General features: G+C 61.9%; 1 protein-coding gene across 2 annotated transcripts; it reads left to right on the top strand.

The window, feature by feature from the left end:
• Positions 1 to 2,271: 2,271 nt before the first annotated feature.
• On the top strand, positions 2,272 to 22,729 carry EFNA3 (ephrin A3). Of its 2 annotated transcripts, none has more exons than XM_090127341.1 (5): positions 2,272 to 2,405; positions 11,733 to 12,073; positions 16,182 to 16,247; positions 19,661 to 19,741; positions 22,041 to 22,729. In XM_090127341.1, exons 1-5 carry the CDS (start codon positions 2,290 to 2,292, stop codon positions 22,163 to 22,165), a joined length of 729 nt encoding a protein of 242 aa, XP_089983467.1. In that variant the 5' UTR covers positions 2,272 to 2,289; the 3' UTR covers positions 22,166 to 22,729. The 2 variants fall into 2 exon arrangements, with proteins under 2 accessions (XP_089983467.1, XP_089983466.1); XM_090127340.1 differs by having other exon boundaries at positions 19,658 to 19,741.
• The last annotated feature ends 1,587 nt before the right edge of the window (positions 22,730 to 24,316 follow it).

Genomic DNA, 24,316 nt, shown 5'->3' with positions numbered 1-24,316 from the left:
TGTGTCCCATATATCGGGGTGCTGTGTTCCCATACATTGGGGTGCTGCATCCCCATATACTGGGGTGCTGCATCCCTAAAGATTGGGGTGCTGTGTCCCCACATATAGGGGTGCTGCGCCCCAATATCAGGGTGCTGTGGCCCCATCCATCAGGGTGCTGTGTCCCATATATCAGGGTGCTGTGCCCCAATATCACGGTGCTGTGTTCCCACATATTTGGGTGCTGTGTCCCTAAAGATTGGGGTGCTGTGTCCCCATACATCGGGGTTCTGCGTCCCTATAGATTGGGGCGCTGCACCCCAATATCAGGGTGCTGTGTCCCCACATATTAGGGTGCTGTGTCCCATATATCAGGGTGTTGTTTCCCATATATTGGGGTGCTGTGTCCCATAGATTGGGGTGCTGTGTCCCTATAGATTGGGGTGCTGTTTCCCATACATCGGGGTGCTGTGGCCCCATATATTGGGGTGCTGTGTCCCATATATTGGGGTGCTGTGTCCCCAGACATTGGGGTGCTGCGTCCCCAGATATCAGGGTGCTGTGTCCCCACATATTGGGGTGCTGTGTCCCATAGATTGGGGTGCTGTCCCACATATTGGGGTGCTGTGTCCCATATATTGGGGTGCTGTGTCCCCAGACATTGGGGTGCTGTGTCCCATAGATTGGGGTGTTGTGACCCCAGATATCAGGGTGCTGTGTCCCCTCATATATGGGTGCTGCGCCCCAACATCGGGGTGCTGTGTCCCCATCCATTGGGGTGCAGTGTCCCTGAATATCAGGGTGCAGTGTCCCTATACACTGGGGTTCGTGTCCCCATATATTGGGGTTCTGTCCCCCCCCCCAAAATCGGGGCGCCCCCCCCCCATTTCCGGGGTTTCCACGCGCTGTGCATCTCCGTTGCTATGGCGTCGCCGTTGCCATGGAGACGCTGCGTTCGATGCTCGCGGTCCCATCCATTCCCCCCCCACCCATGGGGGTCCCAACACGACCCTCCCCCAAATCCCCACCCGTGGGGGTCCCAATGTTTCACCCCCCCGTCCCCCCCACCCTTGAGGGTCCCATTACGACCCCCCCCCCCACATTTGGGGACCCCAATGCTTCAAAACCCCCCCGACCCTCCCCACCCATAGGGGTCCCAATCCCCACCCGTGGGGGTCCCAATGCTTCAACCCCCCCCTTCCACCCTTGAGGGTCCCAATACGACCCCCACCCCCCCCGCTGTCCCCCCCCACCCTTGGGTCCCCAATGAGACCAGTCCCCCCATTCCCCCCCCACCCATAGGGGTCCCAATACGACCCTCCCCCAAATCCCCACCCGTGGGGGTCCCAATGTTTCACCCCCCCCTTTGCCACCCTTGAGGGTCCCAATACGGCCCCCACCCCTTCCCACATCTCTCCCCACCCTTGGGTCCCCAACACGACCCTCCCCCAAATCCCCACCTGTGGGGGTCCCAATGTTTCAACCCCCGCCCTCCCACCCTTGAGGCTCCCAATACGACCCCCACCCCCCTCTCCGCCCCCCCGCACCCTTGGGTCCCCAATGAGACCAGTCCCCCCATTCCCTCCCCACCCATGGGGGTCCCAATATTTCAACCCCCCCACCCCACCCGTGGGGGTCCCAATGTTTCACCCCCCCGCCCCCCCACCCTTGAGGCTCCCAATACGACCCCCACCCCCCCTCTCTGCCCCCCCGCACCCTTGGGTTCCCAATGCCCCCCCCCATTTCCCCCCCGCCCATAGGGGTCCCAACACGACCCTGCCCCAAATCCCCACCCGAGGGGGTCCCAATGTTTCACCCCCCCCCCCCACCCTTGAGGGTCCCAATACGACCCCCACCCCCCCCTCCGCCCCCCCGCACCCTTGGGTCCCCAGTGAGACCACCCCCTCCATTCCCCCCCCGCCCATGGGGGTCCCAACACGACCCTCCCCCAAATCCCCACCCGTGGGGATCCCAATGTTTCACCCCCCCGCCCCCCCACCCTTGAGGGTCCCAGTACGACCCCCACCCCCCCTCTCTGCCCCCCCGCACCCTTGGGTTCCCAATACCCCCCCCAACCCCCCCCTCCCTCCATTCAGCCGAATCCCCGCGGCTGTCGGACGCGCGCTCCGCCTCGGGGACGCGACGGCGGCGGCGGCGGCGGCGGAGTCGGGAACGCGCGGGGCGGAGCCGCGTAAGCCGGGGGCGCGCCTTAAGGGTGAGGGGGGTGGGGGGGGGTGGGAAAACGGCTCCGGTTCGTCCGTTTATCGGAGGATTTCGACGGAGGAGGCGGTGGCGGCGGCTCCGGGCGGGATGGCTGCTCGGCTGCTCCCCGTCCTCCCCCTGCTGCTGTTGCTTTTACCGGACCGGGGGCCGCCGGGGGTCTCGGGGAATCGTCACGCCGTTCATTGGAATAGCTCCAATCTGCAGTGAGTGAGGGGCGGCGGAGGGGGATGGGGGGGTTTAGAAAAGGGTGGGGGGAGTGGGTGTGTGCGGGGGTTTGGGGAAAAAGGTGTGGGGGGGTCACGGTTGTGGGGTGCGGAAGGGGTTCAACCGAACGCGGGGCGTGGAGAGGAGCGCAGCGCGAAGGACGCGGAGGTGGATGCGCGTCCCCGTAAATTGAGCGGGGGTGCGGTGGTGGGGAGGGGGGGGGGGGAGAAACGGGGGGGTCGGGGGTCGGCACGGGGCTCCGGGGACCCCCCCCCAGGTTTATACATAGGTATAAACAGCGGCGGTGCCGTGCGGGAGGGGTTGATTGTGGGTCCCCCCCCCCCCCTCCTCGCCACCTCACTCCGGTGCGCGGCTCCTCCCGCACCTCGCCCTGCCCGCGGGGACGCGGCGCGCCGGTTTGGATGGGGAGAATTTATTTTGGGGGGGGGGGGGAGGTTGTGGGTTGGGGGGGGCGAAGCGGTGATGTTGCGGGGTTGGGGAGGTTGGGGGGGGGAACAGCGGAAAGCGGGGGGGGGGGTCGGAGCGCTCCGTTCCACGGTGACCCCCGGGATCCAAACGCGCCCCGACGGCGCGCAGCCGCCCTCAGGTGGGCACAACCCGGACCCCCCCCCCCCCGCATCCCAGCCGCTCCCGCACCACCTGCAACCCCCCCCCCCGCATCCCACCCCCGTTGGCTGCGCCGCCAGACGCTTCCCCTCCCTCCCCCCCCCCCCCGCACGTCTGGAGCGGTGCTGCGTTGCCGGGGGGGGGGGGGGGCGGGCGGAGGGACCCCTCCATCCATCCCCACCTCCCCGACGTGCGGTCCCCTCCGTTACACCGCGACTTCCACACCACCCCCCCCCCCGCAAAACCACGCGTTTTATGGGGCTGTCGACCCCCCCACACCCCGCACGCCCCCCCCCCCCCCCCCCGGCGGGGTCTGCGGGGGCGAAGCGGCGCGTTTTTGTACGCGGCGATGGGAAAATTGCCGGCGCGCCCACGGAGCTGCGGGAGATCGGCGGGGATGGGGCGAATCCGAGCCGCAACGCAACGCCGGGGGGGGGGAGGGGGGTCCTGGGGGTCCCGGGGGGGTCGTGCGGGGGGGGGGGGGGGAGTAGGGGGGAGGGGTGATGCGGGTTTGGGGGTCGGGGGTCGTTTGGGGTCGGTTGGTTACCGGGCGGTGCCTCACAACTCGTCCCGCACGCACACGCACCGCTCCCCATGCGGACCCCATAGAGACCCCATATGGACCCCATATGGACCCCATAGAGACTCCATAGAGACTCCATAGAGACCCCCTATGGACTCCATAGAGACCCCATATGGACCCCATAGAGACCCCATAGAGACTCCATAGAGACCCCATATGGACCCCATAGAGACCCCATAGAGATCCTATATGGACCCCATAGAGAACCCATAGAGATCCTATATGGACCCCATAGAGACCCCATAGAGATCCCATATGGACCCCATAGAGAACCCATAGAGATCCTATATGGACCCCATAGAGACCCCATAGAGATCCCATATGGACCCCATAGAGACCCCATAGAGACTCCATAGAGACCCCATATGGACTCCATAGAGACCCCATATGGACCCCATATGGACCCCATAGAGACCCCATAGAGATCCTATATGGACCCCATAGAGACCCCATAGCGATCCTATATAGACCCCATAGAGACCCCATAGAGATCCTATATGGACCCCATATGGACCCCATAGAGACCCCATACGGACCCCACATGGATCCCATAGAGACCCCATAGAGACCCCATATGGACCCATACGGACCCCACAGAGACCCCATACGGACCCCATAGAGACCCCATATGGATTCATATGGACCCCATAGAGACCCCATATGGACCCCATAGAGATCCCACAGAGACTCCATAGAGACCCCATATGGATTTATATGGACCCCATAAAGACCCCGTATGGACCCATACAGACCCCATACAGACCCCATATGGACCCCATAAAGACCTCACAGAGACCCTATACGGACCCCATAGAGACCCCATAAAGACCCTATATGGACCCCATAGAGACCCCACATAGACCCTATACGGACCCCATAGAGACCCCATAAAGACCCTATATGGACCCCATAGAGACCCCACACAGACCCCATTCTCCAGCCCCACCTCCCCCATGCCCTGTCCACACCCCATAAATCCCCCACCCGAACCCCATATGTCCCCCAATCCCCATCCCCACCCCATAACTCCCCCATCCCCACCCCAAATATCCCCCATCCTCATCCTATAACTCCCCAATCCTCACCCTATAACTCCCCGATCCCCACCCCACAACTCCCACATCCTCACCCCATAACTCCCCCGTCCCCAATCCTCACCCTATAACTCCCCATCCCCACCCCATATATCCTCCATCCCCACCCTATATGTCCCCCATCCCCACCCCACGCATTTCCCATCCCCACCCTATAACTCCCCCATCCCAAATATCCTCCATCCCCACCCCATAACGCCCCAATCCTCACCCCACAACTCCCCCATCCCCACCCTATAGCCCCCCATCTCCACCCTATAACTCCCTCATCCCCACCCCATAACCACCCCATCCCCACCCCATAACTCCTCCATCCCCCCTCCCCACCCTATAACCCCCCAATCCCAAATCCCCATCCCATAACCCCCATCCCCACCCCATAACTCCTCCATCCCCCGTCCCCACCCCATAACCCCCCCCATCCCCACCCCAAATACCCCCCATCCCCCATCCTCACCCCATAACCCCTCCATCCCCACCCTATAACTCCCCAATCCCAAATCCCCACCCCATAACCCCCCATCCTCACCCCATATCCCCCCATCCCCACCCCATATCCCCCCCTCCCCACCCTATAACTTCCCAATCCCAAATCCCCACCCCATATCCCCCCATCCCCACCCTATAGTCCCCCATCCCCCCTCCTCACCCTATAACCCCTCCATCCCCACCCCATAACCCCTCCATCCCCACCCTATACCCCCCCTCCCCACCCTATAACCCCCATCCTCACCCCATATCCCTCCTCCCCACCCCATAACCCCCCAACCCCACCCCATAACCACCCCATCCCCACCCTATAACTCCCCAATCCCAAATCCCCACCCCATATCCCCCCTCCCCACCCCATAACCACCCCATCCCCACCCCATAACTCCTCCATCCCCCCTCCCCACCCTATAACCCCCCTCCCCACCCTATAACTCCCCAATCCCAAATCCCAACCCCATATCCCCCCTCCCCACCCCATAACCACCCCATCCCCACCCCATATCCCCCCATCCCCACCCTATAACTCCCCAATCCCAAATCCCCACCCCATAACCCCCCATCCCCACCCCATAACTCCCCCATCCCCAGTCCCCACCCTATAACTTCTCTATCCCCCCTCTTCACCCCATAACCTCTCCATCCCCACCCTATATGTCCCCAATCCCCACCCCATAACCACCCCATCCCCACCCTATAACTCCTCCATCCCCCATCCCCACCCTATAACCCCTCATCTCCACCCCATAACTCCTCCATCCCCCCTCCCCACCCCATATCCCCCATCCCCACCCTATAACTCCCCAATCCCAAATCCCCACCCCATATCCCCCCCCTCCCCACCCTATAACTCCATCATCCCCACCCTATAACTCCCCAATCTCACCCCATATCCCCCATCCCCACCCCATAACCCCCAACCCCACCCCACAACCCCCCAACCCCACCCCATAACTCCATCATCCCCACCCTATAACTCCCCAATCCCAAATCCCCACCCCATAACCCCCCTCCTCACCCCATAACCACCCAACCCCACCCCATAACCACCCCATCCCCACCCTATAACTCCCCAATCCCAAATCCCCACCCTATAACCCTCCTCCCCACCCCATATCCCCCCATCCCCACCCTATAACCCCCCAATCCCAAATCCCCACCCTATAACCCCCCAACCCCACCCCATATCCCCCACCCCCACCCCATAACCCCCCATCCCCACCCTATAACCCCCCCTCCTCACCCCATAACTCCCTCATCCCCACCCTATAACTCCCCAATCCCAAATCCCCACCCCATATCCCCCATCCCCACCCTATAACTCCCCAATCTCACCCTATAACCCCCCAACCGCCCTCCCCACCCCATAACTCCCTCATCCCCACCCTATAACTCCCCAATCCCAAATCCCCACCCCATAACCCCCCAACCCCACCCCATATCCCCCATCCCCACCCTATAGCTCCCCAATCCCAAATCCCCACCCCATATCCCCCATCCCCACCCTATAACTCCCTCATCCCCACCCTATAACTCCTCCATCCCCCCTCCCCACCCCATAACCCCCCCTCCCCACCCTATAACTCCCCAATCCCAAATCCTCACCCCATATCCCCCCTCCCCACCCCATAACCCCCAACCCCACCCCATATCCCCCATCCCCACCCTATAACTCCCCAATCTCACCCTATAACCCCCCATCCCCACCCCATATCCCCCACCCCACCCCATAACCCCCCTCCCCACCCCATAACTCCCTCATCCCCACCCTATTAGTCCCCAATCCCAAATCCCCACCCCATATCCCCCACCCCCACCCCATAACCACCCCATCCCCACCCCATAACCCCCCTCCCCACCCCATTCCCAGGCTGGGATTTGGGATTGGGACGAACGCCGTGTGGCCCCAAAAAAAAAAACCCCATTTATACGGCACGCAGCCATACAAACCTTATAGGGTTTGGGCGCCGATCCCATAAATCCCCCCCCCGACCCCAAATCCCCCCCCCGACCCTAAATCCCCCCCCCCCGACCCCAAATCCCCCCCCCCCCCACCCCATTATTGCGGCTCTCGGCTGCCGCAAAAGCCCCAAAATTTATGGCAGCGCCGCGGCGGCGCCTGCGCCCTACAGATCTTATAGGGTTTTTTATGGGATCGGCGGGATGGGGAGGGGTTTGGGGTCGGGGGTGGTTGTAGGGTCGGGGATTGGGGTCTTTTATGGGGATTGGGGTCGGCGGGGGGGTAATGGGGTTTCTGTAGGATTTGGGGTTCCTATAGGATTTGGGGTTCCTATGGGATTTGGGGTCCTATGGGATATTGGGGTTCCTGTAGGATTTGGGGTCCCTGTAGGATTTTGGGGTCCTATGGGATATCGGGGTCCTTATAGGATTGGGATTCCTATAGGATTTGGGGTCCCTATAGGATTTGGGGTCCCTATAAGATTTGGGGTCCTATGAGATATCGGGGTCCCTATAGGATATCGGGGTCCTATAGGATTTGGGGACCCTATAGGATTTGGGGTCCTATGGGATATCGGGGTCCTTATAGGATTGGGATTCCTATAGGATTTGGGGGTCCTATAGGATTTGGGGTCCTATAGGATTTGGGGTTCCTATGGGATTTGGGGTCCCTGTAGGATTTGGGGTCCCTGTAGGATTTGGGGTTCCTATGGGATTTGGGGTCCCTGTAGGATTTGGGGTCCTTATAGGATTTGGGGTTCCTGTAGGTTTTGGGGTCCTATGGGATATCAGGGTCCTTATAGGATTTTGGGATTCCTATAGGATTTGGGGTCCCTGTAGGATATTGGGGTTTCTGGTGGGTTTTGGGGTCCCTATAGGATTTGGGGTCCTATGCGATATCGGGGTCCTTATAGGATTGGGATTCCTATAGGATTTGGGGGTCCTATGGGATTTGGGGTCCTATAGGATTTGGGGTTCCTATGGGATTTGGGGTCCCTGTAGGATTTGGGGTTCCTATAGGATTTGGGGTCCTATGGGATATCGGGGTCCTTATAGGATTTCGGGTCCCTATAGGATTTGGGGTCCCTGTAGGATATTGGGGTCCTATGGGATGTCGGGGTCCTTATAGGATTTTGGGGTCACTATAGGATATTGGGGTTTCTGGTGGGTTTTGGGGTCCCTGTAGGATTTGGGGTCCCTATTAAATCTTGGGGTCTCCAGTTTGGGATGAACCTCTCTGGATGATGGGGGGATTTGGGGTCACAGGTTTGGGGATTTGGGGTCAGTGGGGATTTGGGGTGACAGATTTGGGGTTTGGGATCAATGGGGATTTGGGGTCACAGATTTGGGGTCACAGATTTGGGATCAATGGGGATTTGGGGTCGGTGGGGATTTGGGGTCAGAGATTTGGGGATTTGGGGTCAGAGATTTGGGGTCACAGATTTGGGGTTTGGGATCAATGGGGATTTGGGGTCAGTGGGGATTTGGGATCAGTGGGGATTTGGGGTCAGAGATTTGGGGATTTGGGGTGACAGATTTGGGGTCACAGTTTTGGGGTTTGGGATCAATGGGGATTTGGGGTCAGTGGGGATTTGGGATCAGTGGGGATTTGGGGTCACAGGTTTGGGGTCACAGATTTGGGATCAATGGGGATTTGGGGTCGGTGGGGATTTGGGGTGACAGATTTGGGGTCACAGATTTGGGATTTGGGAGTAATGGGGATTTGGGGTCAGAGATTTGGGGATTTGGGATCGATGGGGATTTGGGGTTGATGGGGATTTGGGGTCACAGATTTGGGGTTTGGGGTCAGTGGGAATTTGGGGTCGGTGGGGATTTGGGGTCAATGTAGATTTGGGGTCACAGATTTGGAGTCACAGATTTGGGATTTGGGGTCGGTGGGGATTTGGGGTGACAGATTTGGGGTTACAGATTTGGGGTTTGGGGTCACAGATTTGGGGTCACAGATTTGGGGTCACAGATTTGGGATTTGGGGTCGGTGTGGATTTGGGGTCACAGATTTGGGGTCACAGATTTGGGATTTGGGGTCGGTGGGGATTTGGGGTCAGAGATTTGGGGATTTGGGGTGACAGATTTGGGGATTTGGGATCGATGGGGATTTGGGGTTGGTGGGGATTTGGGGTCAGAGATTTGGGGTCACAGATTTGGGGTCACAGATTTGGGATTTGGGGTCGATGGGGATTTGGGGTGACAGATGTGGGATCACGGATTTGGGATTTGGGGTCAGTGTGGATTTGGGGTGACAGATGTGGGGTGACAGATTTGGGATCACGGATTTGGGATTTGGGGTCGGTGGGGATTTGGGGTCACAGATTTGGGGTCACAAATATGGGGATTTGGGGTTGGTGGGGATTTGGGGTGACAGATTTGGGGTCACAGATTTGGGATTTGGGGTCGATGGGGATTTGGGGTCGATGTGGATTTGGGGTCACAGATTTGGGGTCGGTGGGGATTTGGGGTCACAGATTTGGGGTCCGGGTTGAACCCCTCTGGTTGGGGTCGGGGCTTTGGGGTCTCAGCCCCACACCGAGGGGCGCCGTGCCCCATAAGTGCCCGATGTGGGGCGGGGGGGGGGGGGGGGTCAATGAGTCACAGCTTGCGGACGCTTTAATTAAAACCCAATTAAAAAGCAGATTGATTAAGTGAGCAAAGCGGGCAGGGAGGGGGCGGAGCCTTAATGGGATCCTGGGAGTCTGTGGGGTGGATGTGGGGCACAAAGTGGGGCGGACGTGGGGCAGAATGGCTCAGATGTGGGGCAGACGTGGGGCAGATGTGGGGCAGTGGGGCTCAAAGTGGGGCAGATGTGGGGCAGATGTGGGGCAGTGGGACACAATGGCTCTGATGTGGGGCAGATGTGGGGCAGAATGGCTCTGATGTGGGGCAGATGTGGGGAACAAAGTGGGGCAGAACAGCTCAGATGTGGGGCAGATGTGGGGCAAAATGGCTCAGATGTGGGGCACAAAGTGGGGCAGAACGGCTCAGATGTGGGGCAGACGTGGGACACAAAGTGTGGGAGATGTGGGGCAGAACGACTCTGATGTGGGGCAGACGTGGGGCACAATGTGGGGCAGATGTGGGGCAGAACGGCTCAGATGTGGGGCAGATGTGGGGCACAATGTGGGGCAGATGTGGGGCAGAACGGCTCAGATGTGGGGCAGACGTGGGGGAGATGTGGGGCAGAATGGCTCAGATGTGGGGCACAAAGTGGGGCAGAACGGCTCAGATGTGGGGCAGAACGGCTCAGATGTGGCTCAGATGTGGGGCAGAACGGCTCAGATGTGGGGCAGCTGTGGGGCAGAACGGCTCAGATGTGGGGCAGAACGGCTCAGATGTGGGGCAGACGTGGGGGAGATGTGGGGCAGAATGGCTCAGATGTGGGGCACAAAGTGGGGCAGAACGGCTCAGATGTGGGGCAGAACGGCTCAGATGTGGGGCAGCTGTGGGGCAGAACGGCTCAGATGTGGGGCAGAACGGCTCAGATGTGGGGCAGCTGTGGGGCAGAATTGCTGAGATGTGGGGCAGCTGTGGGGCAGCTGTGGGGCAGAACGGCTCAGATGTGGGGCAGAACGGCTCAGATGTGGGGCAGCTGTGGGGCAGAACGGCTCAGATGTGGGGCAGAACGGCTCAGCTGTGGGTCAGCTGTGGGGCAGAACGGCTCAGATGTGGGGCAGCTGTGGGGCAGAACGGCTCAGATGTGGGGCAGCTGTGGGGCACAAAGTGGGGCAGAACGGCTCAGATGTGGGGCAGCTGTGGGGCAGAATTGCTGAGATGTGGGGCAGCTGTGGGGCAGCTGTGGGGCAGAACGGCTCAGATGTGGGGCAGAACGGCTCAGATGTGGGGCAGCTGTGGGGCAGAACGGCTCAGATGTGGGGCAGAACGGCTCAGCTGTGGGGCAGATGTGGGGCAGAACGGCTCAGCTGTGGGGCAGCTGTGGGGCAGAACGGCTCAGCTGTGGGGCAGATGTGGGGCAGAACGGCTCAGCTGTGGGGCAGCTGTGGGGCAGAACGGCTCAGCTGTGGGGCAGATGTGGGGCAGAACGGCTCAGCTGTGGGGCAGCTGTGGGGCAGAACGGCTCAGCTGTGGGGCAGAACGGCTCAGATGTGGGGCAGCTGTGGGGCACAACGGCTCAGCTGTGGGGCAGCTGTGGGGCAGAATGGCTGAGATGTGGGGCAGATGTGGGTCAGACGTGGGGCAGAACGGCTCAGATGTGGGGCAGAACGGCTCAGATGTGGCTCAGATGTGGGGCAGCTGTGGGGCAGAACGGCTCAGATGTGGGGCAGCTGTGGGGCAGAACGGCTCAGCTGTGGGGCAGAACGGCTCAGATGTGGGGCAGCTGTGGGGCAGAACGGCTCAGATGTGGGGCAGACGTGGGGCAGAACAGCTCAGATGTGGGGCACAACGGCTCAGCTGTGGGGCACAACGGCTCAGACGCTCCGCAGCCGCGCCGCAGCGACGCTCAGCCGCGGGGCGAGCCACGTGACCCATCACATGACCACCACCCCCCTCCATCCATCCATCACGTGACCGCCCCCCCCACCCCTCCCATCCCACCGCAGCCTCCGCCGCGAGGGCTACACGGTGCAGGTGAACGTCAACGACTACCTGGACATTTACTGCCCCCGTTACGACGGAGCGGCGGCGGCGACGGGGCGGCGACCGACGGACGGAGGCGGGGCGGAGGGATCCGGCCCGGAAGCGCAGGCGGAGCAATACGCGCTGTACATGGTGGACGCGGAGGGATACCGCACGTGTAACAGCAGCGGTGGATCCAAACGCTGGGAGTGCAGGCGGCCGGCGGCGCCGCGGGGACCGGTGAAATTCAGCGAGAAGTTTCAGCGTTACTCCGCTTTTTCCTTGGGGTTCGAGTTCAGGGCCGGCCGGGAGTATTACTACATTTGTGGGTATTCGGAGCGCGGCCCTATAAACGCGTCGTCCCATAGCACGGCCCTATAGAAATGCGCTATAGCGACACTGCCACCTAGCGGCGGTTGGGAGTATTGCAAGTGTGGGCAGCCATAGCACGGCCCTATGGAAATTCCCCATAGCGACACTGCCACCTAGCGGCGGCTGGGGGTATTGCATCAACTGGGCAGCCATAGCACGGCCCTATAGAAATTCCCCATAGCAACACCGCCCCCTAGCGGCGGCTGGGGGTATTACTGCATTTGTGGGTATTCGGAGCGCGGCCCTATAGCGACACCACCCCATAGATTCTGCCCCATAACCGCATCACCCCATAGCAAGGCCCTATAACAGCATCACCACAGAGCATGGAACCCCATAGCACGGCCCTATAACCGCATCACCCCATAGCACGGCCCTATAGAAATGCCCTATAGCGACACTGCCGCCTAGCGGCAGCCGCGGGTATTGCAACAACTGTCTGTATCCCATAGCACCGCCCTATAGCGACACCACCCCATAGATTCTGCCCCATAGCCGCATCACCCCAGAGCACGGCCCTATAACAGCATCACCACAGAGCATGGAACCCCATAGCACGGCCCTATAACCGCATCACCCCATAGCACGGCCCTATGGAAATTCCCCATAGCGACACTGCCACCTTGCGGCGGCTGGGGGTATTGCAACTGTGGGCTCCCATAGCGCGGCCCTATGGAAATTCCCTATAGCGACACTGCCGCCTAGCGGCGGCTGGGGGTATTACTACATTTGTGGGTATTCGGAGCGCGGCCCTATAAACGCGTCGTCCCATAGCACGGCCCTATAGAAATGCCCTATAGCGACACTGCCACCTATCGGTGGTTGGGAGTATTGCAAGTGTGGGCACCCATAGCACGGCCCTATGGAAATTCCCCATAGCGACACTGCCACCTAGCGGCTGTCGGGGGTATTGCAACAACTGTCGGTACCCCATAGCACCGCCCTATAGCGACACCACCCCATAGATTCTGCCCCATAACCGCATCATCCCATAGCACGGCCCTATAGAAATGCCCTATAGCGACACTGCCACCTAGCGGTGGTTGGGAGTATTGCAACTGTGGGCTCCCATAGCACGGCCCTATAGAAATTCCCCATAGCGACACCGCCCCCTAGCGGCGGCCGGGAGTATTACTACATTTGTGGGTATTCGGAGCGCGGCCCTATAAATGCGTCGCCCCATAGCACGGCCCTATAGAAATGCCCTATAGCGACACTGCCACCTAGCGGCGGTTGGGAGTATTGCAAGTGTGGGCAGCCATAGCAGCGCCCTATAGAAATGCCCTATAGCGACACTGCCACCTAGTGGCGGCCGGGGGTATTGCAACAACTGTGGGTACCCCATAGCACCGTCCTATAGCGACACCATCCCATAGATTCTGCCCCATAACCGCATCATCCCATAGCACGGCCCTATAGAAATGCCCTATAGCGACACTGCCACCTAGCGGCGGCTGGGGGTATTGCAACTGTGGGCACCCATAGCGCGGCCCTATAGAAATTCCCCATAGCAACACCGCCCCCAAGCGGCGGTTGGGAGTATTACTACATTTGTGGGTATTCGGAGAGCGGCCCTATAGCGACACCACCCCATAGATTCTGCCCCATAACCGCATCACCCCATAGCACGGCCCTATAGAAATTCCCCATAGCGACACTGCCGCCTAGTGGCGGCCGGGGGTATTGCAACAACTGTCGGTACCCCATAGCACCGCCCTATAGCGACACCACCCCATAGATTCTGCCCCATAGCCGCATCACCCCATAGCAAGGCCCTATAACAGCATCACCACATAGCATGGAACCCCATAGCACGGCCCCATAACCGCATCACCCCATAGCACGGCCCTATAACCGCATCACCCCATAGCACGGCCCTATAGAAATGCCCTATAGCGACACTGCCACCTTGCGGCGGCTGGGAGTATTGCAAGTGTGGGCTCCCATAGCACGGCCCTATAGAAATGCCCCATAGCGACACTGCCACCTAGCGGCGGCCGGGGGTATTGCAACAACTGTGGGTACCCCATAGCACCGCCCTATAGCGACACCACCCCATAGATTCTGCCCCATAACCGCATCACCCCATAGCAAGGCCCTATAACAGCATCACCACAGAGCATGGAACGCCATAACACGGCCCTATAACCGCATCATCCCATAGCACCGCCCTATAGAAATGCCCTATAGCGACACTGCCGCCTAGCGGCAGCCGCGGGTATTGCAACAACTGTCTGTATCCCATAGCACCGCCCTATAGCGACACCACCCCATAGATTCTGCCCCATCACCGCATCACCCCATAGCAAGGCCCTATAACAGCATCACCACAGAGCATGGAACGCCATAACACGGCCCTATAACCGCATCATCCCATAGCACCGCCCTATAGAAATTCCCCATAGCGACACTGCCACCTAGTGGCGGCTGGAGGTATTGCAAGTGTGGGCTCCCATAGCACGGCCCTATGGAAATTCCCCATAGCGACACTGCCGCCTAGTGGCGGCCGGCGGTATTGCAGCAACTGTCGGTACCCCATAGCACGGCCCTATAACCGCATCACCCCATAGATTCTGCCCCATAACCGCATCACCCCATTGCAAGGCCCTATAACAGCATCACCACATAGCATGGAACCCCATAGCACGGCCCTATAACCGCATCACCCCGTAGCACGGCCCTATAGAAATGCCCTATAGCGACACTGCCACCTAGCGGTGGTTGTGAGTATTGCAACTGTGGGCAGCCATAGCACGGCCCTATGGAAATTCCCTATAGCGACACTGCCTCCTAGCGGCGGCTGGGGATATTGCAGCAACTGTGGGTACCCCATTGCACCGCCCTATAGCGACACCACCCCATAGATTCTGCCCCATAGCCGCATCACCCCATAGCAAGGCCCTATAACAGCATCACCACAGAGCATGGAACCCCATAGCACGGCCCTATAGCCGCATCACCCCATAGATTCTGCACCATAACTGCATCACCCCATAGCACGGCCCTATAGAAATGCCCTATAGCGACACCGCCCCCTAGCGGCGGCTGGGAGTATTACTACATTTGTGGGTATTCGGAGCGCGGCCCTATAAACGTGTCGCCCCATAGATTCCACCCCATAACCACATCACCCCATAGGTGCTGTCCTATAACAGCATCACCACATAGAATGGAACCCCATAGCAAGGCCCTATAGCCACATCACTCCATAGATGCTGTCCTATAACCACATCCCCCCATAGCGTGGCCCTATAGCTGCATCACCCCATAGATTCTGCCCCATAACTGCATCACCCCATAGAACGGCCCTATAGCAATTCCCTATAGCAACACCGCCCCCTAGCGGCGGTTGGGAGTATTACTACATTTGTGGGTATTCGGAGCGCGGCCCTATAAACGCGTCGCCCCATAGCACGGCCCTATAACCGCATCACCCCATAGCACGGCCCTATAGAAATTCCCTATAGCAACACCGCCCCCTAGCGGCGGCCGGAGGTATTGCAACTGTGGGCACCCATAGCGCGGCCCTATGGAAATTCCCCATAGCGACACTGCCGCCTAGTGGCGGCCGGCGGTATTGCAGCAACTGTCGGTACCCCATAGCACGGCCCTATAACCGCATCACCCCATAGATTCTGCCCCATAACCGCATCCCCCCATCGCACGGCCCTATAGCAATTCCCCATAGCAACACCGCCCCCTAGCGGCGGTTGGGAGTATTACTACATTTGTGGGTATTCGGAGCGCGGCCCTATAAACGCGTCGCCCCATAGCACGGCCCTATAACCGCATCACCCCATAGCACGGCCCTATAGAAATTCCCTATAGCAACACCGCCCCCTAGCGGCGGCCGGCGGTATTGCAACTGTGGGCACCCATAGCGCGGCCCTATAGCAATTCCCCATAGCAACACCGCCCCCTAGCGGCGGCCGGCGGTATCACCACACCACCGCTCTGCCCAATGCAATTCCGTGTAACAACAGCGCCCCGTAGCGGCGGCCGGCGGTATTGCTACTGCCCCCCCCCCCCATTAAATCCCCCCCCCCCCCCCCATTTTGCAGCCACCCCGACCCCCAACCAGCGCCATTCGTGCCTGCGGATGAAGGTCTTCGTGTGCTGCGCCTCCAGTGAGTGCCCCCCCCGGGACCCCCCCTAACAAACCCCCCCCACGACCCCCCCGGGACCCCCCATAGAAGCCCCTCCTTCGACCCCCCCTTGATCCCCCCAGGACCCCCACAATAGAACCCCCCCCCGACCCCCCGAAGGACCCCCCCAGGACCCCCCCGCATACAAACCCCCCCCTCGACCCCCCCCGGGACCCCCCCATAGAACCCCCCTATCGACCCCCCCCCAGGACCCCCCCTAAACCCCCTCCTTCGAAACCCCCCCTTCGACCCCCCCCTCCGGGACCCCCCCATAGAAACCCCCCACTCGACCCCCCCCCCAGGACCCCCCTAGACCCCCCCCCATAGAAACCCCCCCCCACGACCCCCCCGGGGACCCCCCCCCATAGAAACCCCCCCTTCGGCTCCCGCCCCCCGGGACCCCCCCTCGACCCCCCCGGGACCCCCCCCATAGAAACCCCCCCTTCGACCCCCCCATTGACCCCCCCCAGGGACGCCCCCCTCGACCCCCCCAAAGAAGCCCCCCCCATACAAACCCCCCCCACGACGCCCCCCCCAGGACCCCCCCCATAGAAACGCCCTCTCGCCCCCCCCATACAAACCCCTCCCCAGGACCCCCCCCATAGAAACCCCCCCTTCGACCCCCCCCCCACTCAGGACCCCCCCATACAACCCCCCCCCACGACCCCCCCCTCGACCCCCCCAGGACCCCCCTAGACCCCCCCCCGATAGAAACCCCCCCCCACGACCCCCCCCATATCCAACCCCCCCCACGACCCCCCCCAGGACCCCCTCCATAGAAACCCCCCACTCGACCCCCCCCCCAGGACCCCCCAGAGCCCCCCCCATAGAAACCCCCCCCCCCACGACCCCCACCCAGGACCCCCCCTAGCCCCCCCCTTCGACCCCCCCCCACCCGGGACCCCCCCATACAAACCCCCCCACGACCCCCTTTGACCCCCCCCTTCGACCCCCCCCCGACCCCCCTCGGGACCCCCCCCCATAGAAACCACCCCTTCGACCCCCACCCCCCCCCGGGACCCCCCCCCCATACAAACCCCCCCCACGACCCCCCCATAGAACCCCCCCCCTTCCACCCCCCCCCCGGGACACCCCCATATCCAAGCCCCCTCCTCGACCCCCCCCCACCTATAAACCCCCCCTCGACCCCCCCACGACCCCCCCCCACTTTAACCCCCCCCCTTCCCCCAGTATTAAACCCCCCCCTCGCCCCCCCCAGCCCCCCCTGGACCCCCCCCCAAATAACCCCCCCCCCCCATATTAACCCCCCCCAGGACCCCCCCCATAAAACTCCCTCCCCCCTCCATATTAAACCCCCCCCCTCAGCGCCCCCCCCAAATTAACAGCCCCCAACCCACATATAAACCCCCCCTTAGCCCCCCCCACGACCCCCCCCACTTTAACCCCCCCCAGCCCTCCCCAAACTCCCCCCACGACCCCCCCCCACATATTAAAGCCCCCCGTCGGGCCCCCCAGCCCCCCCTGGACCCCCCCCACAAATTAACCGCCCCCGACCCCCCCCATATTAAACCCCCCCCCCTCAGCCCCCCCCCACCACCCCCCCCACTTTAAAACCCCCCCAGCCGCCCCCAAACTCCCCCCACGACCCCCCCCCACTTTAACCCCCCCCTTCCCCCAGTATTAAACCCCCCCCTCGCCCCCCCCAGCCCCCCCTGGACCCCCCCCCAAATAACCCCCCCCCCCCATATTAACCCCCCCCCACGACCCCCCCCCCACTTTAACCCCCCCTCCCCCCAGTATTAAACCCCCCCTCGCCCCCCCCCAGCCCCCCCAGGACCCCCCCCATAAAACTCCCTCCCCCCCCCCCCCATATTAAACCCCCCCCCTCAGCCCCCCCCCCAAATTAACAGCCCCCAACCCACATAGAAACCCCCCCCCTCAGCCCCCCCCACGACCCCCCCCCACTTTAAACCCCCCCAGCCCCCCCCAAACTCCCCCCACGGCGCCCCCCCTTATATTAAACCCTCCCCCCCAGCCCCCCCTTGGACCCCCCCCCAAATAACCCCCCCCCCATATTAACCCCCCCCCGACCCCCCCATAAAAACCCCTCCCAACCCCCCCTCATATTAAACCCCCCCCCTCACCCCCCCCGCAGCCCCCACCCTGGACCCCCCCCCCATATTAACCCCCCCTGACCCCCCCATACAAACCCCCCCCCCCAATCCCCCCCCATATTAAACCCCCCCCCCCTCAGCCCCCCCCCACGACCCCCGCCCACTTTAACCCCCCCCTCCCCCAGTAATAAACCCCCCCCAGCCCCCCCTGGACCCCCCCCCCATATTAACCCCCCCCGAACCCCCCATACAAAGCCCCCCCCCAAACCCCCCCTCATATTAAACCCCCCCCGAGACCCCCCCCCAAATAACCCCCCCCATATTAAACCCTCTCCCAACCCCCCCCCCCATATTAAACCCCCCCCCAGCCCCCCCCCAAACTCTCCCCACGACCCCCCCCCCCCATATTAAACCCCCCCCTCGCCCCCCCCAGCCCCCCCTGGACCCCCCCCCAAATAACCCCCCCCCCCATATTAACCCCCCCAGGACCCCCCTCATAAAACTCCCCCCCCCCTCCATATTAAACCCCCCCCCTCAGCCCCCCCCCCAAATTAACAGCCCCCAAACCACATATAAACCCCCCCCCTCAGCCCCCCCCACGACCCCCCACCACTTTAAACCCCCCCAGCCCCCCCCAAACTCCCCCCTCGACCCCCCCCCCCCCCCCAGTATTAAACCCCCCCCCGCCCCCCCCAGCCGCCCCCGGACCCCCCCCCAAATAACCCCCCCCCATATTAACCCCCCCCCACCCCCCCCATAAAACCCCCTCCCAACCCCCCCTCATATTAAACCCCCCCCCACAGCCCCCCCCACGATCCCCCCCCACTTTAACCCCCCCCCAGCCCCCCCCAAACTCCCCCCACGGCGCCCCCCCTTATATTAAACCCTCCCCCCCAGCCCCCCCTTGGACCCCCCCCCAAATAACCCCCCCCCCATATGAACCCCCCCCGACCCCCCCCATATTAAACCCCCCCCCCAGCCCCCCCAAACCCCCCCCCCAGTATTAAACCCCCCCTCGCCCCCCCAAGCCCCCCCTTGGACCCCCCCCAAATAACCCCCCCCCCATATTAACCCCCCCCCGACCCCCCCCATATTAACCCCCCCCCCCAGCCCCCCCCACGACCCCCCCCCACTTTAACCCCCCCCCAGCCCCCCCCAAACTCCCCCCACGACCCCCCCCCATATTAAACCCCCCCCCGAGACCCCTCCCCAACGCCCCCCCCCCCAAAACCCCCATCCCATATTAACCCCCCCCCCCCCCCCCCTAATTAACGCCCCCCCCCCCCCCGGGCTCTAATTAACCCCCCCGTTAATTAGCAGCCTCGCATTCGGAGGACGGCAGCTCGGTTCCCACGATGCCGCCCTTCACCCTGCGGCCCGGCGGCAAAATCCACGGCCTGGGTGAGTGTGTGGGGCAGCCCCACGGATCTATGGGGCACAACCCAGCCCCACGGATCTATGGGGCACAACCCAGCCCCATAGAGCAGATCCCAGCCCCATGGATCTATGGGGCACATCCCAGCCCCATAGAGCAGATCCCAGCCCCATAGATCTATAGGGCAGCCCCACGGATCTATGGGGCACAACCCAGCCCCACGGATCTATGGGGCACATCCCAGCCCCATAGAGCAGATCCCAGCCCCATAGATCTATAGGGCAGATCCCAGCCCCATAGAGCAGATCCCAGCCCCATAGATCTATAGGGCAGATCCCAGCCCCATAGAGCAGATCCCAGCCCCATAGATCTATAGGGCAGATCCCAGCCCCATAGAGCAGATCCCAGCCCCATAGATCTATAGGGCAGCCCCACGGATCTATGGGGCACATCCCAGCCCCACGGATCTATGGGGCACAACCCAGCCCCACGGATCTATGGGGCACATCCCAGCCCCATAGAGCAGATCCCAGCCCCATAGATCTATAGGGTGGCCCCATAGAGCAGATCCCAGCCCCATAGAGCAGATCCCAGCCCCACGGATCTATGGGGCAGATCCCAGCCCCATAGAGAAGATCCCAGCCCCACGGATCTATGGGGCAGATCCCAGCCCCATAGAGCAAATCCCAGCCCCACGGATCTATGGGGCAGATCCCAGACCCACGGATCTATGGGGCGGCCCCATAGACATATAGGGCAGATCCCAGCCCCACAGATCTATAGGGCGGCCCCATAGAGCAGATCCCAGCCCCACAGATCTATGGGGCAGATCCCATCCCCATAGATCTATAGGGTGGCTCCCAGCCCCATAGAGCAGATCCCAGCCCCACGGATCTATGGGGCAGATCCCAGCCCCATCGAGCAGATCCCAGCCCCACAGATCTATAGGGCGGCCCCATAGACGTATAGGGCAGATCCCAGCCCCATAGAGCAGATCCCAGCCCCACGGATCTATAGGGCGGCCCCATAGGGCAGCCCCCCAACCCCATAGACCTCATAGCCCCATAGGGCAGCCCTCAGCCCCATAGACCCCACAACCCCATAGACCCCACTGCCCCATAGACCCCATAGCCCCATAGGGCAGCCCTCAGCCCCATAGACCCCACAACCCTATAGGGCAGCCCCACAACCCCATAGACCCCACTGCCCCATAGACCCCACAACCCCATAGGGCAGCCCTCAGTCCCATAGACCCCACTGCCCCACACACCCCACAACCCCATAGGGCAGCCCCCCAACCCCATAGACCCCACAGCCCCATAGACCCCATAACCCTATAGGGCAGCCCTCAGCCCCATAGACCCCACAACCCCATCGACCCCCCAACCCTATAGGGCAGCCCTCAGCCCCATAGACCCCACAACCCCATAGACCCCACAACCCTAAAGGGCAGCCCTCAGCCCCATAGATCCCACAACCCCATAGGGCAGCCCCACAACCCCATAGGGCAGCCCTCAGCCCCATAGACCCCACAACCCCATAGACCCCACAGCCCCATAGGGCAGCCCCACAACCCCACATCCCCATAGGGCAGCCCCATAGACCCTATAACCCCATAGAACCCACAACCCCATAGGGCAGCCCCACAACCCCATAGACCCCTCAGCCCCATAGACCCCACTGCCCCATAGACCCCACTGCCCCATAGACCCCACAACCCTATAGGGCAGCCCTCAGCCCCATAGATCCCACAACCCCATCGACCCCACAACCCTATAGGGCAGCCCTCAGCCCCATAGACCCCACAACCCCATAGACCCCACAACCCTAAAGGGCAGCCCTCAGCCCCATAGATCCCACAACCCCATAGGGCAGCCCCATAGACCCCATATCCCCATAGACTCCACAACCCCATAGGGCAGCCCTCAGCCCCATAGACCCCACAACCCTATAGGGCAGCCCCACAATCCCATAGGGCAGCCCTCAGCCCCATAGACCCCACAGCCCCATAGACCCCACAACCCCATAGGGCAGCCCCACAACCCCATAGACCCCACAGCCCCATAGACCCCATAACCCCATAGACTCCACAACCCCATAGGGCAGCCCCACAACCCTATAGGGCAGCCCCCCAACCCCACAGCCCCAAACCCCATAAAACACCCCATATCCCCCCATCCCCACAACTCACCCCCGAGCCGCAGCCCCCCAACTATTTCACCACCTCTTTTTCCCATCCCTCCCCAACCCCACAAACCCCAAAAACCCCAAATCCCCCCTTCTGACCCCCCTGACCCCAAATCCCCCCCAACCTCCACCCCACAGAAAACTTCAACCCGGAAATCCCAAAACTGGAGAAGAGCATCAGCGGCACCAACCCGACCCGGGACCGCCTGCCCATGGCGGCCAGCACCGCCCTGCTGCTGCTTCTGGCCCTGCTGCCCTCGTAGCCCACCCCAAAAAAAACCCCACAGCCACCCCGGAGCGACGCCACCCCATAAAAACCCACCCGACCCCATAAAACCTCCCCCCGACCCCATAGGAGCCATTCATCTTCTATGGGACTCAGCATCAGTGGGGCGGTGTGGGATGCGGGGTCCCCATAATCCCTACCCCATAAACCTCCCCACCCCGACCCTAAAGGGACCCCAAACCCTATAAGGACCCCCCTGACCCCATAAGGATCCCCCTGACCCCATAAAACCCCCCCAACCCCATAAAACCTCCCCCCGACCCCATAGGAGCCATTCATTCTCTATGGGACTCAGCATCAATGGGGCGGTGTGGGATGCAGGGCCCCACCCCATAAAGCTCCCCACCACGACCCTAAAGGGACCCCAGACCCCATAAGGACCCCCTCGACCCCATAAGGGCCCCCCTGACCCCATACAACCCCCCCGACCCCATAAAATCTCCCCCCGACCCCATAGGAGCTCCTTCTGTGCCACTCATCCTCTATGGGGTTTCTGACTTGTGGGGTGGGGTGGGGTGGGGGGTCCCCATAAAGCCCACCCCATAAACCTCCCCACCCCGACCCCATAAGGACCCCAGACCCCATAAGGACCCCCCCGACCCTATAAGCATCCCCCCAACCCCATAAAACCTCCCCCCGACCCCATAGGAGCCATTCATCTTCTATGGGATTCAGCATCAATGGGGCGGTGTGGGATGCGGGGTCCCCATAATCCCCACACTATAAACCTCCCCACCCCGACCCCATAAAGACCCCAGACCCCATAAGGACCCCCCCGACCCCATAAGGACCCCCCCGACCCCATAAACCCCCCCCGACCCCATAAAACCTCCCCCGACCCCATAGGAGCCATTCATTCTCTATGGGACTCAGCATCAATGGGGCGGTGTGGGATGCGGGGTCCCCATAATCCCCACCCCATAAACCTCCCCACCCCGACCCTAAAGGGACCCCAGACCCCATAAGGACCCCCCTGACCCCATAAGGATCCCCCTGACCCCATAAACCCCCCCAACCCCATAAAACCTCCCCCCGACCCCATAGGAGCCATTCATCTTCTATGGGAATCAGCATCAATGGGGCGGTGTGGGATGCGGGGCCCCACCCCATAAAGCTCCCCACCCCGACCCCATAAAGACCCCAGACCCCATAAGGACCCCCTCGACCCCATAAGGGCCCCCCTGACCCCATACAACCCCCCCGATCCCATAAAATCTCCCCCCGACCCCATAGGAGCTCCTTCTGTGCCACTCATCCTCTATGGGGTTTCTGACTTGTGGGGTGGTGTGGTGTGGGGGTCCCCATGATCCCCACCCCATAAACCTCCCCACCCCGACCCTAAAGGGACCCCAGACCCCATAAGGACCCCTCTGACCCCATAAACCCCCCCCGACCCCATAAAACCCCCCTCTACCCCATAGAGCTCCTTCCACACCACTTACCGTCTATGGGATTCAGATTTGTGGGGTGGTGTGGGGTCCCCATAATCCCCACCCCATAAACCTCCCCACCCCAACCCTAAAGGGACCCCAGACCCCATAAGGACCCCTCTGCCCCCATAAAACCCCCCCCGACCCCATACAACCCCTCCAACCCCATAACCCCCCCCCCCGACCCCATAGGAGCATCCTGGGGGGGATTCATCCTCTATGGGGCACAAATTTTGGGGTGGGGGGGGGGGTTGGCAGCCCTGCTGCTGCTTCTGGCCCTGCTGCCCTCGTAGCCCACCCCAAAAAAAACCCCACAGCCACCCCGGAGCGACGCCACCCCATAAAAACCGACCCGACCCCATAAAACCTCCCCCCGACCCCATAGGAGCCATTCATCTTCTATGGGACTCAGCATCAATGGGGCAGCGTGGGATGCGGGGCCCCACCCTATAAAGCTCCCCACTCCGACCCCATAAGGACCCCAGACCCCATAAGGACCCCCTCGACCCCATAAGGACCCCCCCTGACCCCATAAACCCCCCCGACCCCATAAAATCTCCCCCCGACCCCATAGGAGCCATTCATCCTCTATGGGACTCACCAACAATGGGGCGGTGTGGGATGCGGGGCCCCACCCCATAAACCTCCCCACCCCAACCCTAAAGGGACCCCAGACCCCATAAGGACCCCTCCAACCC

Source organism: Phasianus colchicus, chromosome 30 (assembly GCF_987193195.1).
Source record: "Phasianus colchicus chromosome 30, bPhaCol1.hap1.1, whole genome shotgun sequence".
In the NCBI taxonomy this organism is placed as follows: Eukaryota; Metazoa; Chordata; class Aves; order Galliformes; family Phasianidae; genus Phasianus; species Phasianus colchicus.
Note: the sequence above shows the minus strand (reverse complement) of the source record. Positions and strands in the feature narration are given on the sequence as shown.